A 16,057-nucleotide genomic window follows, 5' to 3' on the forward strand; every position below is an offset into this window, starting at 1 on the left:
CATAATTAAATGTTGCCTAAATATGAGGTGGTATGTTAAGATCTTTTTAACGATCATGCAACTTTAAATCACCTACGATGAGTGGATCATTAAATCAGGTACAAATAAGTGGATCGGAAAATAAGTATGAATAGATAGAAACATCTCCATTCCATAAATACAACTGTCCAACATTGCATTATTCATCTTATAATAAAGTATCCTCTTAAAAAATAAAAAATCATACTATAAAGTATAGGATTAATTAAGTTTTCAGTCCCTATAAATATTTACAGTTTTGTTTTTAGTCCCTAAAAAATAAAATCACACTTTTTAGTCCTTGTGACATTTTCCTTAAGCATTTTAGGGACTAAAAATGCTTATGGAAAAATTTTATAGGGACTAAAAATGCTGATGGAAAATTTTATAGGAACTGAAAAATATGATTTTATTTTGTAGGAACTAAAAACAAAACTTTGAATATTTATAGGACTAAAAACTTAATTAACCCTAAAATATATCATGCTTTGTTTCACATATAACTAATTTCATAGTAGATCTTTCTCCATGGTCCCAAGCTAGGCTGCATTTTTTCCTTTGTTACCTCGTACTAGTATTTCACTGCTGCGTTGGAGTGTTGAAGTTTAACGACTATATATATGGTAAAGGTACTAAAGTCAATGTAATTGTTTCTATCATTTTTATTATTTCAACCCAGTTTTTTTTTTCTACATATGACAATACTTCTCTTAACCATATGAAGTAATTAACAAATTTGTAGATCTCAATTTTAGACATACTTTTAAGTTTTAACCCCTGCATATATTTCTTAAAAACTACATCTCTCCGAATATACTTTTCTTGTGTTCTGATAGATAAATTCCAATATAGTGATTTTTAAGAATCATAAGGCGTACAAATAGAGATGTAAGAGAAATGTTATGAACACTCTTTAACACTTACTTTTTTATTGGATAGAATCTTTGTAGGTATTACACATTGAAAATAGATATCATATAAAGTGGTAAAACTCACATGAGTTTTTTTTTGTTGAAGGAAGACTCACATGAATCTCATCTAATAAGAGAGTGGGTGTTAAAGAAAATATTAAAAAGTGAGCGTTTGTAGCATTTATTCTAAATAAAATCATATACCTTACGTGGATTATTAATTCAGTTACGAATATTTGCACGCCACTTGTCACTCCACCTATGAGTGGATCAGAAAATAGGTATGAATATAAATATTTCATAAATGTATTGTCCAACATTGCATTATTCATCCTACTATAAAGTATCCTCTCAAAGAATCTTACTATAAAGTATATCATCATGCTTTGTTTTACATCCCAGAAACGATATAACTAATTTCACCCTAGATCTTTCTCCATTTCCATTTTACTTACAATTCTTGAACCTCACAACTTTCAAAATCTCTTTTCGCCAAAAAATAAACTTTGCATTATCCAAATCTAGGCTGCATTTCTTCCTTTGTTACCTAGTACTAGTAATTTCACTGCTGTGTTGGAGTGTCGAAGTTTAGTGACTATTGCAAAGGTACTAAAGCTAATGTATTTGTTTCTATCATTTTTATTATTTGTTCTTCAAGTGTTGATATATGCGATTTCAACCTAGTTTCTTTTTCTCTACATGATAGTACTTGTTTTAACTATTTGACAAAATACTTCTCTTAACTATATGTAGTAACAAATTTGTAGATCTCAATTTTAGACATGATTTTAATCCCTACATATATTTCTGGCCAAATACCTTCTCGGGTCCTTTAAGTTTCATATTTGTTTCAGATAGATCCTTAAAGTTTCTAAGGTTTCAGACAGGTCCTTTAAGTTTGAAGTTTGTTTCAGATAGGTCCTTTAAGTTTCTAAGGTTTTAGATAGATCCTTTAAGTTTCGAGTTTGTTTCAGATATGTCATTTTTATCAACCTCCGTTAAGCCAAAGTTGATTTGATAGAAATGACATATCTGAAACAAACTCGAAACTTAAAGGATCTATCTAAAACCTTAGAAACTTAAAGGACCTATCTGAAACAAACTTCAAACTTAAAGGACCTATCTGAAACCTTAGAAACTTAAAGGACGTATCTGAAACAAATGTTAAACTTAAAGAACCCAGGAAGGTATTTTGCCTATATTTCTTAAAAGCTACATCTTTCCGAATTTACTTTTCTTGTGTTCTGATAGATAAGTTCGAACATAGTGATTTTTAAAAGAATTATGTTCTTTACCCAACACATTATGCTCATTCCCAACTGAAATTCCAAAAATACACCTGTGTGAGTTAACTCACGCTAGTACTAATTTTGTGTGACGTAACTTACGTTGTGTGAGTTAACTCACGTTAGTGTTAATCTCTGCGTGAGTTAACTAACGCAGCGTGACTTAACTCATGCCGGAACAAATTCGTCTTTTAAGTTGGGAGCGAGCAAAAACAATTGGGTGAAGAGCAAAATTCTTTTTAAGAATTATTAGGCGTGCAAACAGAAGCTCCCTTCAATTTTATCCGTCTATTTGATCATGGGCTTATGGTTCTTTGAACCCACAAATGAGATTTAGAAACCCAATGCAGAAAATAGTTCCAACAAGATTTGCTCACTCCCAACCAAACTTCTGAAAATACCCCCGACGTGAGTTAAGTCATGCAGCGTGAGTTAAGTCAAGCATGTGTTAAACGCAGCGTGACTTAATTTACGCTAGTTACAGGACTGCGTGAGTTAACTCACGCTAATACTGATATATCAGCAGACAACATTGAATGCTACGCAACCGAGTCATTAATGACTCGTAATCTTTACACACTCGTAATTGAGCCGAATTACGCCAGTTTAACAATCTAATCACATAATCACACATAAACGATCAAAATCACACTAATTCGTCGTTAATGATGCATATATATTAAAATATTAAAATATTAAAAATTAATTGTTGATTGGTGTTATATTAAAAATGAATTGTTGATGATATAAAAATGAATTGTTGATTATATATTGAATTGATACTTAATCACACTTACGACACATAAACGATCCAAATTAAACAAATTCGTCCTTAAATTCTCAAAATCACATAATTGCACATAAACAATCCAAATTACAAAATTTCGTCGTTAAATTACACATAACACAAATTCATTAAAATTCAACATTACGGAAACAAATTCAAACACATTACACTATTACACGTTAATAAATATTACACTTCAACGGATCAGACATAAAGATGTAAAATGTTATTTTCAACCATTAACCTAAACATGTAAATATCGCTATCATCTTTGACAAGTTGTGGAAAATACACGGTCTTCCAAAAGTCATCTTCCTTATCCTCCCCCAAGTCCACGCATGGCGCATGTACTATTACATGAGATGTTCTTTGATTTTCACCACTATGGATAAAGTAGCCGTTAAGTTGTGCCTTCAACTCGTCCAACTTGTCGGTGGAGGTTAAAAAGACCTTAATCTTCTTTCTCGCACTCTCGTATCGGACATGAATTTCAACTGGAATTTGTGCATCTTCAGACATGTTTCACTTCACAAAATTTAATGGAATAATAAGTATGAGAATAAAATCAAATGAAAGATAAAATATATAGTTGAGTAATTAGAGACAAAAAAAATGCAAGCAATAATTGGTGTGACATAACCGACCATAAAAAAAAAAAAACACTTCATATATTTATATAATATTAATTACATATTGGCCACAAATATCCAAATTACATAACCGACCACCAAAAAAAATGTCGGTGTAATATCGACAAAAAATAGGAGGAATACTGACCAAAAAGTGTCTTCACCTATCTAACTAGACTAGTGATATGGCATAATCTTTGTTTTCTTCCATGAATTCGAATTATTGTTTTTGTTTTTCCATAGTGGGAGTGTCACAAATAATTGGATTGTGCTCATTTGTTGTGTTCTTTGGCGGCTTCAGCTCCTTAGACATGAGGTCGTTGAAGGCGGCTTCTCTATCTGTAAAAGCAAAATGACATTTTTCGCCTCACGAATCTTGTTATTACTTCATTTCCCACAAGGAGGTGGTAACATACAACCTTCTTTCAAAAAAACATGAAGAAAGTGGTCGGGAATTAAGCCAAGACACGTGATGTTGGAATGTGGGTTAACTGGTGGAGCACCTCAGATTGGGAAATTTGTCTCACATATACTTGTTTCGAGCAAAACCAATTGAACAACGACTCTATTGTAGCAAGTTGCAATAATTTAACCCATATCGGGTAATGTCAACCACTTATCTTCAAGCACAATTCCACTATTACTTGTTGGAGGGTGTAAATCATCCAAGATATATTTATAACGCTTTTCGGTACAAAATATCGACAAATAGTCACTCTTAGGATTTTTCAACTCATGAATAAGTGCATTACGAACCACTACATGATTTTTCTCATCCATTCTCATGTGCCTAGCTATGACCCAGAATCCACAACCCTTTAACATTCACAAATTTTTCAATGAAAGGTCTCATAATCTTTGGCATGTGTGTAATATATGGTATATTCAAAAGAGCTTGTGAAGTAAGCATCGAAGCTTGTGAGCGGAAGTAAGTGCCAACACGTGCACCTTTCCTCTTTGGAAGCTTAATCTTGGGTGGTGAGGATTGACTATCGAGATTTTGAGAATCAACACGCTTCCATGTAGAGGGGATTCGACCTGTGGATGTCGATTTCGGTGTAGACATCACCCTTTTAGGTGCTACCTTTCTTGGAGGTGGAGACAACATTGTATCCTCCGAAAATCCTAGTTGACACAACACCTCTTTGATGTGGTGTTTCATCTTATTAGGGGATATTTTGAGACGTTCTTGAATGGCGCTCCATTCCTCCGTAAGGAAAAATGTTCATCAACCTCTTCTTCATGTACAATTAACCTTTGGCAATGAGGGTGTACTTCATCCAATAAAACAGGCAATTTTTATTTCTCTTACATGGAAATAATACATGCACAAGGTAACTCATAGCTTGTATTTTGCACACAACCACAATCTTCTTTATCAAAGCTGAATGTCCTAGAGCGCGCTAATTCGTAATCGATAAAATCCAATGCGGCTCTAGATATAAACCTCTCCAACTCAGAGAATAATTTGTGTCCTTTCTATTTGTGTTCCATGACAATTATGCTCCTCCCAAAACTTCCTTGTATCTCACCTGATTGGATAGCCAACATTTTGTCTATTTCATCCCAACAAGATGTCAAATCTCCCACACTACTCCTCGAATATTTTTTTCAACTTTCCATGAGCCGATTCAACAATGTTGGTGATTCTACACCCTAGATGAAAGACTTTATTCGTCCATGCCCTCATAAATTTCTTCTTAACGGTGTTCAAAACTGTGGTTTCAACATATGCAAGGAACTTTGGAAATGGTTCATACCTCTTTGAATTTCAATAATGCACTTGCATATGAATCCTTCGTAGGAGATTCAACCACCTCTTTCCAAACCCTCATGATTTTATTAACAAGATCATAATGCTTCTCCTCCTTCGCTTCCTTCACTTCTTTCTCAACAACTTTTGCATTTGTAGGCTTCACTTTGACTCTACAATCCGTGATGCACTTAGCTTTGACATTTTTTCCAATATGAAAATAACAAAGTATATGGTCTGTTTTAGGGTGAACTTTGGCAACGACATTCATCAAAGCGTTGTCCCTATCGGTGACAACCTCACCACCTTAGGCCTGTTAAGTTTTAAGGTCAAAAGACAAACCAACATCTCAAGTGTACAAGTAAAGTTATCCTCATGTTCAAAGGAAAGAACGACAACATCAACATAATACGTCATTTTGGTAGAGGTGACACCAACAATCTCAAATAACGGCATTCGGTAGGTATTGGTTTTGTAAGCGGAGTACATGACCTAAACGGTCGGGAAGTGTTTAGCATATTAAACGGCACCGGATAAGAAAAAAAATATGTCTTCAAGAGTGGTTTCCTCCAACTTTGAAATCAAGTATTGTATCTCTGTCTTGTCACCTCTCATCCCTTTGCACCATCTAGTTCGCGCATTGTACACTTGCTTGATGGTCGTCACACTTTCTTTGTTTTTTTTCTTCAAATCCATGAGAATATTCCTAGGCACCACCAAGCTCTTTGTCATGTCGATAGCTCTTTTCTTCTCCTCCTCTTTTAGTCTACCCGCAAGGAGGTGGCTGGCTAACTTTGGTGCAAAATCATGGTTGTGAATTCCACAAAGCATTGCAATCCACCAATCTTTTGTATCCTTTTCAAAGAAACAACGCAACCTAAACGGACATTCACATTTCCTTGAGCATGTGCCTTCAAGGTTTGGTTTCTTCCTCATCTTAGGTGGTTTGTATTCACCACTCCTTTCACATTGCACCGTCAAGAATGTCCTTTTTAAACTAGAGTTATCTATAGATATAGTAAATCCATCACCTGCGCTTGTCGACGAACCCAACCAAGTTAATCATCTTGCTCTCGCCATCTATCATTTATCATAAAAAATGAGCCAATATCTACTTCAATATCGTGAACCTTGCCAACACTGGTAGGTACCAATTAGGTTTTTTTTCAATGTGAGCAATGTGATATTCCAGTACAACATCTCCATTTGAAAGGTTTAACATTAGAGGCTTTAGCTCTTGTTGAATATTGTGATTTTGAAAGAGGAGGTTTCTTGATAGTTTTACCTTTTTTTCTTGAGACAACCTGGAAGTCCTCTGCATTTGCTGGTGCAGTTAGAATGTGTGGATCTGATTCAAGATGTTGTATCAATCTTTTTTCTGCATCCACATCCTCTGCCATGTTAGCCCATGATTGCTCAAGGAACTGTTTGTTTTGAATCTCTATGTTAGCTTGCCTAGCTGGCACATTAATGTCCACATTTGTATTGATTTTTTCAGGACTACTTTGATCTACATTATGTCCATCAAATAGCTGAATTTGGGTAGCATCCACAAATTCAGAATAATTTGAATTAGAGTCATCATCAGCTTCCAGTGCTATATTCTTCTTAGCATCTGCATGATTAATGACTGGCTACTCTAGTTCTTCATTTATTTCCTGCTCAAGCAATACATCTTGCTCTCTCATACTATCTCTAGGGCTTTTTTGAGTTTCACCAGAGGTGTCCTGCAGAATCTCAAACCTGTTTTTATGATTGCCTTCAATAGAGACTGCAGTTGTAGTATCCATCTTTTGAGTGGTATTTGCAGATTTCCCTATGTTCTCAACAACTATAGGGTCTTTACTTGTGTTGCCCTGCTCCATTCTACCATCTTTAACTTGCACAAAGACTTGTTGCTGTTGTTTGTTGTTATCTTTGTTAAATACAGTTTTGTCATGGACATAATTCTCTTTCAAATTCCTGCATATCTCATAGTAGTGCCCTATTTTTTGCAATTAGTACAGAAAATGCAAAAAATGCAAACCCTTTTCTTTCAACCAACACCTTATATCTCAAATCTTGTGTCACATCCATATCAACTAAAACACACACATATAGGGGATGCAACATTAGTACATATAGGGGTACCTACACTACTAACTATAGCAAAGAAGATGTTTGGCCTCCAATATTCCTGTGCCAAACCATGTATTCTTACCCATACTTGCGAGTATTGCTATTTTGTAAACTAGGGCAAAAATGTTTTTACCAGCCAAGTAGTTTCAACACACCAGGGTGTAAATTCCATGAGGGTACAGACGGTCTTTTAACATCCTCTAGGAAGAAAATGTAAATTCATAATAACCCTTACCTAGTGATGATACTTCCCACTCTTTCAAATACTTCCATAAAGGAGATAGCTTGTTGTGCAAGGCCAGGATGGTGAGAGGAGTAGCTCCTTTAGGCCATGATGCGTGCATGCAGGTTATGCTTGCATGTTTCCATTCCAACTTCATACTCCTCCTCAAGAATAGTGATTGAAAACTATCCCCTTTGAGAACCGGCTGGGGGAATTGAGAAGTTGGTATATCACATAAATGGGTTAATGCTTGGGCAAAGGTTTTTGACTGTTTGTGGGTAGATTTTGGTGGATTTTCATGTTTACTGGAGTTATTTTGGCCATCAGAGAGGCTAACATGTGGAATCACTGAATGATCTATGGAGGGTTTTGCTTGGTTGGTGGTTATCGCAAAATTAGGGTTCGTATAGTTTTTTGCGTTATTGGGTGGATTCTTGTTTGTAACACCTGGTTTGGTGAGTTTGCTAAGACAAGGCCAGTTGATGATGGTGTTTTCCATGGTGATCGGTTAAGTAAACGTGAAGGCGGTGGTGGCTATGGTGGTTACCTACAGCTGAAGGAAGGTGGAAGAAGATACTTTATGAACAGTAAAAAAGTCTCTTAGAAAATCGCCAGAGAAAAACATTATTTTTTTTTATCGCCATAAAAATTCATATTAAATTCATGTTTTGTTTAAAAATTCTATTTTTTTTTGGGAGAGATTCTTATAATATTATGAATTTTTATGCAAAATTTTATTCAAAAATATAAATTCCACATATGAGTTTACTTTAAAAGGGGACCAAAAGTGAAGATGGAAAATTTTAGGGACTAAAAGTTGAAGAAATTTTTTAGAGACTAAAAATTGAAGAAATTTTTTAGAGAGACTAAAACAAAAAGTTGACATATTTATACGGATAAAAAAATATTGAACCTTATAAATATTAAATATTATCCTTTTAAAGTTCTATTTCATATTCATAATTTTAACGAGCTAAATTTTCTAAAGTCTGATTGATGAGATATTTATGATATATATCTATACTTCTATACCATATATCAAGAAAATTATCCCTTTCAGCATTTTTTGGCTGAATTTTTCTTTCCAAAAATACCCTCAATTTTTAATACAAATAACCCATGTAACAAATAAATAAGAATAAATTTAAATATTAAAACAAATGTAACAAACACAGTATGAATATATATTTATACATACTTTTTTACTATCCCAATTATACCCTTAAACAACTTTTTTTATAATAAAAATTGTTGTTGGTGTCATTAAAAAAAAATAGATTATATTTTTTTGTTATATTGTTGGTGTCATTGAACTAGATAATAATGGTTAGTTTGGTTTGTTATAAATTAAAAGCAACAAATATTTATATTTTTAATTTTAATCAAAATCAAAATTTCATAAAAAAATGTCCGTTTATAATTTTCAAACGTTAGTGCAACAAAAAGAGCGGAAAGACGGACACGTGAGTGCCCGTCTTTTCGCTAGTGCTATATATAAAGAAAATAGTCCATTTCGAAAGGATCTTGGGCTAGCTTTTTCGTTATTCCAATTATACTATTCAAAAAGATAAAAAACAATATATTATATTTGTTATATTATCATTGTCATTGAAAAAGATAAATATGATTTGTTGAGTTTGTTACATTTTAAAGTCGCAAATATTTATATTTATCCTTATAATTTATATAACATATCGTTTGTAATTTACACGCGTTAGTACAATAAAAAGAAGGAAAGTCTTTTCGCTAGTATATATAATTTCTTTTTTCAGGTTAAATCTGATCTTTCTTTTACTAATATATTAAATTGCTTTATTTTTGTTGTAGATAAAGATGAATACTTAAAATACAACATAAAATATCTGTGGCAAATTCAAGATCTAGAAATTTAGTTACTCAATTCAAAAGTTATCTACTATTCAAAAGTTATCTTCTATGGATAAAAGGCTTTCGCAACTCAAAGAGGCACAAGAAAGGTTTGATCGAAATAATGAAATTTTGATTCCTAGGATCCAAAGGGTTCCAATGTTTTTGCGGCAAAATGAAAGATTTTATAAGTATTGTACACCAAAGATTATATCATTTGGTCCTATTCATCACAATGCTAAAAATCTGAAAGAAGGAGAGCATTACAAGCTTCTATGGACATCAATATTTGTTGCTGATTATGGCAAAAAAATTGATAAAGATGCTAACGAAGCATGTATGCTTTTGCTTAAAAAGATTGAAGATAATATTGAAGATTTGAAGAATATGTTCACTGAGGATGCAATTGAAGGCTACAATGATAATGATCTTGCTTGGATATTGTTTGTGGATGGATGTTCTTTGCTACACTTTATGGAAAATGTTGATGACCAATGCCCGGATGCCCTAAACCTTAAGTTTGACCAACTGATGCACATATGGAGAGATACTTTTTTGTTGGAGAATCAACTTCCAAAAATAATGCTTGAGATTCTATGCGAAGAAACGAGTGTTGATTTGGATTTTTTAATTAACAATTCTTTTGCAATGGGTGCATGCAAACGACTTGGAATGGCAATGCTCCAATTGGAAAATCATAAGCCCTTTCATTTACTTGATTTTGGTCGTTCAGTGTACGTTCCCAACTTTGAAGAACATGCCCAAATGGAAAAACAATATGAAGAAAGTGAACACAATCCAAAAAATACAAAGCAAGACCAAAAAGATAGTGATAAGCCAGAAATTGATTTCAATTGGAATACTTATAAGAGCATACGGGATCTAAAAACAGTAGGAATTCAAGTGGTAGCAAATAAGACAGATAAGTGGACCTGGAGTAACATTTCTTTCAAGTCTAAATGGTTTAGTGGCGAACTAAGGCTTCCTATTTTTTTGTTCAATGACGTAACTCCTTATGTTTTTCGAAACTTAATAGCATATGAGATGTGTCCAGATGTTCATTACAACTATGAATGTTGCTCGTTCTTTAGCTTCATGGATTCATTGATTGACAATGCAGAGGATGTAAAAGAGCTTAGATCAGCTGGTGTATTTCAAAACTTGCTTGGAAGCGATGAAGAATTGGCAAAACTCTTCAATGATTTGGGTGATGATTTGCCAACAAAAATGTATTGCCACTTTGACTACACAAAAGCAGTAGCCTATAGCAAGAAATATATTTTCATCAAGCATGAAATTGAAAAGCATTACAAAAATAAATGGAAGACATGGTTGGCTCAAGCTTACAACACTCATTTCAATACACCATGGGCTATGATTGCTTTTTTAGCCGCAGTACTGGCTTTAGTTCTTACTTTCATCCAAACCTGGTTTACCATGAATCCAAAATAAAAAGAAATATTTCAATTAAACAAATATGTATGTGTGTTAGAACAAATTGAGGATATTGTGTCACCTCCTCATATAATGATTTCGTAGTATTGAGATCCATGTTTCTTTAACAAAATTAAAGTGCAAAGAAATTGTTTTACATTGATAATGTAATTGTTGAGACATTTGTATTCTAGAATATATCAGTTGTATTTTGTGATGTGTTATTTTTAATTTGTCTTATATAAATTTGAAGTTTCATGTAGCTAAAGTATAGTGATCCATACTGGTTTGAATGAATATATTCAATCAATATTTGAAATCATGGTTAGGTAATAGGCCACTATGATTGAAGGATGGCTCATGGAAATATGGTGCCCATAATCGTTGGAATTGTAGCAAAATTCTTTGGTAGTTTTACATGAAAGGTTCAGATCCAAGATTTCCAGTTGAAGAGTCTAAACATGTATTAAATAGTGATATGTTAGAAGGAATTACAAAAGTTCATTTGGACGAAGGAAATATACGAGTTAAGATCATCTTCATTTAATCTCTTCTTCATTTCTTCTACTTTGAGAGATAAAAACACAATTTTTTTTTGAAAATAATTAATGATAGTAAGACCCATTTAATAATAGGACCCACGACCTATTTTTTGTATCTATCTCTTTCATAATGGCAATCTCCATTTATTTTAATAAATGAAGAAGATCTTAACTCGAAATAAACACTATAATACCTCTAAAATTGACTTCCTATGATTGTTGAAGGGGTCACATCTGTTGAGTCTTGAGGAGGCATCAAGACTTCTACCAAGCATCTAAGCGTGTTCAGTTTGTTGTGCCACGCTTATATATCAGAAGTGAGAAAAAAAAAACGGAGTGAATAAAAGGGTTAAATTTGTTTTTAATTGTAAATGGGTTCTGTTATCATGGTTTTTGGGTGCCAAGCCATTAATTGGACTTGAACCTTTCGACCGTTGATATCTCTCTTTTTTCTTGGGAAGGGTAAAAGGAGAAAAACCCTTGACTTTCCGAATTCGGGGGTCGTTTTCGCTACGGGAAGGTGTTAGGCACCCGGAGCGATTATGGTATTCCATAAGAACCGCTCTCCTAAGTTTATTTCTACGCTTTAATTTTATTGCTTATTTGTAAAAAAAGAAGGTGTGATTAGTTAAGAATGGGGGGTGAGAAGAAGTAGAATTTGATTTTTATTTCGGCTTGGAGGAGTTTTGACTCCTTGCCTACGTACCCTTTTAAGGGATCAAAACCGTTCGTAGTTCACTCTCAAAAATGGTTTTTTTGTTTTCTTGTTGGTTGATTTTAAGTTTGAAAAAAGATTTTGAAGAAAGGAGATGAGAGGCCTCAAGGGCATAAGATTTGGAAAGTGTGAGGTGGAGTTAGTCATTTTGCAAAAATAAAGTCCAAGGAGGATTAAGATTTATTGAAAATTTTACTTAAGAAAATAAAGGGGGAAATAAGGAGTTTTGACTCCATTTTATTTTCAAAAAGGTTTTCAAGTGTTTAAGCCTAAGCATTCATCTAACCATACAACCCTATGCATACATCTAAGGTGAGTGTGTGCGTGCCGGTGCGTCATAGTGTCCATAGTCCACATTACAATATTGCCTAAATACATTCTATGGCCTCTTTGCCAAGCTACAAACCAATGGTAAAATATTACATCACCGAATGAATTACAATTTGCAAAGAAGAAAACTAAACTAATGGAGACAATAGTGAAGATGGTGAAGTGCTATGAAGTGATCAATATGAAAGGAAATGTTAGTAGAAAATGGTAAAAAAGGAAAGAAAGAATATGGCATGAAGCGATGGAAGAAAGTATGGCATAAAACGGTAAAGTGACGATAAAAATAAGCCGGAAACATGTAATGAATAATGCACATGACGCAAGAACAAAACTCAACACATCAAAACAGTGACATATGCATAGCAAACAGTAGCAAAATTCATATGGAATAGTATGCAAATCAAACATGACGAACACGAACATTATGCACATGAAGTAACGGGTAAAAATGCGAGAAAAATGACTTAAAATAGTAAAAACCCTTGACAAAACAACACTAAAATTTTTATCAACTTTTCCAAGTAAAATACCACTGAAAATTATCAAGAAAAATAGTAAAATGACATAGTAAATTTCTTGGAATTTATTGATAAAAATTAACATGAACAAAGGGTGCAAACAGTAGGCAAGTATGGTGCAAGTAGCAAAAAAACCAAAAAAACGTGAAAGAAAACTAAGCCCAAACCCAAAGCCCACGCTCAAAACTCAGATTGTACAGGAGCCACACGATTGATCTAGGATTCTGAAACCCTAGATCAAACGGCCAGGAACAAGGGGGGCTGGACCGGAAATAAACCGGTCCGGTTCACTGGCTATATAAACACAAAGGCTCCGGTTTTTTCATTTTTACTGGTTCCCTTCTCTCTCTTCACACAAAACCTCCTCTCTTCTCTCATCAGACTTCCTCACCGGAGTTGATGAAGCCACGGCGGAAACCTAGGTGGTTCGCCGGAAGCTTCATCTTCTCCGGTGAACCAGTGCCCAGAAACCAACGAAACTTGCATCAAATCCTTCGCCTCCTTCTTCTAAACATGAATCCATAATCTGTTTTTGTATTCGAATCGTGAATCAACGCAGATCTGATGTTTTCTTTTACGGTTTCGGAAAGTTGGATTTTCGTTTTTTTTTATAAGATTCTATGGATTTGGCACAGATCTTCGTTGATTCACTCGGATTGATGTTTTTCGAAAGAGATGAAGTGAACAGAGGCTCTAAGCGATGTGGATCTAGAACTTTGACGCGATGTGAAACTGTTTTGAGGTTTTTTCATCCTTTTCGAATTGAAATGTTTTGATTCGTACAAATCCACGTCACATTGGCCTCGCCACTGTTCTTGATGAAGAAAAACTGAGAGGAAACGTTTTTTACGATGTAGATCTTATTGATTTCAGTTTTGGTTTCAAAGGTGTTTTTTTGGTTTTCGAATTTTCTTAAACCAAAACGTTTTTTATCACTAAGCTCTACATCGTTTTCCAGTGATTGAACTTCTTTATGAGGAAAACGAGGTGTTTGAAGTTATACCTGAGGTTTTAATGGAGATTTTGGTTGATTTTCTTCAGAAAACCGTGATCTGCTTGCTGCGTTTTTGATGATTTTGTTATTGAGCTACTGAAAATAAATCAGTATTTTTGCACGTGAATCTTCATCTTCTTCACCGGTTTAAACCTAGCTTCTTCCCTCTTCTTTCTCTTCACTGCTTCCTCGTGATCAGTGCTTGAGTTCGTCGCGTTTCAGTGATGAACTCGCACTTTGAATTGCGAGGAAATTGGTTCTGTGATGATGATTCCGTATTGAATCTCTGAGAATCAATGAGTGATCAAAGAAACTTTGTTGAATTCTGTTGAATTTGGTGTTTTTGTGTTGATTTGGTGGGAATCAATGGTGGATTGAGGTGGTTAGGGTTTCTGCCATTGATGAATCTTTGAAGCTTTTTGTTGATTCTGTTTTGATCTAACAGAAAAGAGAGAGAAAGTTGGATTCTGTTTTGGTGAGTTGGCGCTTGGTGAATGGAAAAACGTCTGAAATTCATTGCCACTGTGTTGCTTTTATAGCTGACAAGTGTACTGTCTGGCCAATGGAAAACTGACACATGTCCTGGACTTGTGATTTGGGCGCTGCCTTGTAATTTTGGACTTTGAGGACCTCCCTGCAATTTTGTAAAATATGGAACTGGACTGCAATTTTAAAAACAGAACTAAAAAGTATAAAAATTGGACAATTTGGACTCAAATGCAATTTTAACAAAATCAAGGGACTAAAATGCAAAAAATAAAAATAAAATGAATTAAAATTTGTAATTTTGACCGAACGTAAAGCGAAACAAAAATAAAATTGACAAAACGGACTAAAACGAACCAATGGCCTAAATGAGGTACTTCAAAGTAACCTCCCCATGCCAAAATTTTATGTGAAATGACCAAAATGCCCCTAGGGCTAAAATGACCTAAACAGAATCAAATTAACTCGACACTGACTCAGATGCAAGTTTGAAATGAAATTAGCAAGGTTTACTGATGGAATGTAAAAAAAACAATCTGAAAAGACTCAGAGACAGTCACAAGGATGAAAATGGGTCCCACTGCAGGAAATGACCAAAATACCCTTCTGTATGACTTTTTGCAAATTTTGAAATAAACTGTGGAAAAAGTAATATAATGATTCAGAGACACTTTTGAGTGACTTACAAGACAAGTAAAGACATTTCGAAAGGTTTTATGCATGAAAAACATAGGAAAAGATGTGATTGAAAACTCTGCGTAGCAGAGACAATTTGAACTGTGCAGTTGAAATTTGATATTTGACAAAGTTTGAAATGAAATTGGAGCCCAGTATTTTTAGGTCCAAAAACGGGGTATAACAGGTTCCACATTTTGAAATCAAGGTGGGTCTCACATTTTAAAGTTTTTTAACAAAACATAAATTAAATCAAGGTGGGTCTCACATTTTGAAAATGGATTCCACTTAAAGCAGTAGAACATACATTAATTTCATCCAATAAAAGAGAGAGTGTTTAAAATAAAGTGTCACTAACATTCTTCATATGTTAAATGATTTTGTGTTTTCATATTTACATTTTTTAAAATATTACGTAAACTCAATTCAAATGCATTTATGCAAACTCAATTTAAGATGTCAACATACCACAAATAGATTCTAAGTTTATATATCTTATGCAAACTCAATTCAGATAGGTTAGACAAACTTGATTCAAGTACATTGATGTGAACTTAATTTCAAGTATAAGCTCAGTTCACGAGTACATGTACATTTTCAATTTGTATATTTCACTCAAACCTAATTCTTGCATCTTTGTCTAAACTAGTTTCAAGCATGTTTAGGGAAACTCAGTTCAAATAGGGTCACACTAATGGTATTTTGAGAATTATTGTTAAATGTTTTCATATTGGTGGGTGCAACCAAGAAAACATGGGGTGGAATTTTTAAT

General features: G+C 34.0%; 1 protein-coding gene across 1 annotated transcript; it reads left to right on the forward strand.

Annotated features, from left to right (window-relative positions):
• The first annotated feature begins 1,275 nt into the window (after nt 1-1,275).
• Nucleotides 1,276-11,242, forward strand: LOC11407716 (putative UPF0481 protein At3g02645). Its single transcript, XM_003628029.4, has 2 exons — nt 1,276-1,535; nt 9,553-11,242. Exon 2 carries the CDS (start codon nt 9,661-9,663, stop codon nt 11,041-11,043), a length of 1,383 nt encoding a protein of 460 aa, XP_003628077.1. The 5' UTR covers nt 1,276-1,535; nt 9,553-9,660; the 3' UTR covers nt 11,044-11,242.
• Nucleotides 11,243-16,057: the final 4,815 nt, after the last annotated feature.

This window comes from Medicago truncatula, chromosome 8 (assembly GCF_003473485.1).
Source record: "Medicago truncatula cultivar Jemalong A17 chromosome 8, MtrunA17r5.0-ANR, whole genome shotgun sequence".
NCBI classification, from domain to species: Eukaryota; Viridiplantae; Streptophyta; class Magnoliopsida; order Fabales; family Fabaceae; genus Medicago; species Medicago truncatula.

Bases quoted from the DNA above. Each gene is read 5' to 3' on its own strand.
- LOC11407716 (XM_003628029.4), top strand. From the start codon at position 9,661: ATGGATAAAAGGCTTTCGCAACTCAAAGAGGCACAAGAAAGGTTTGAT.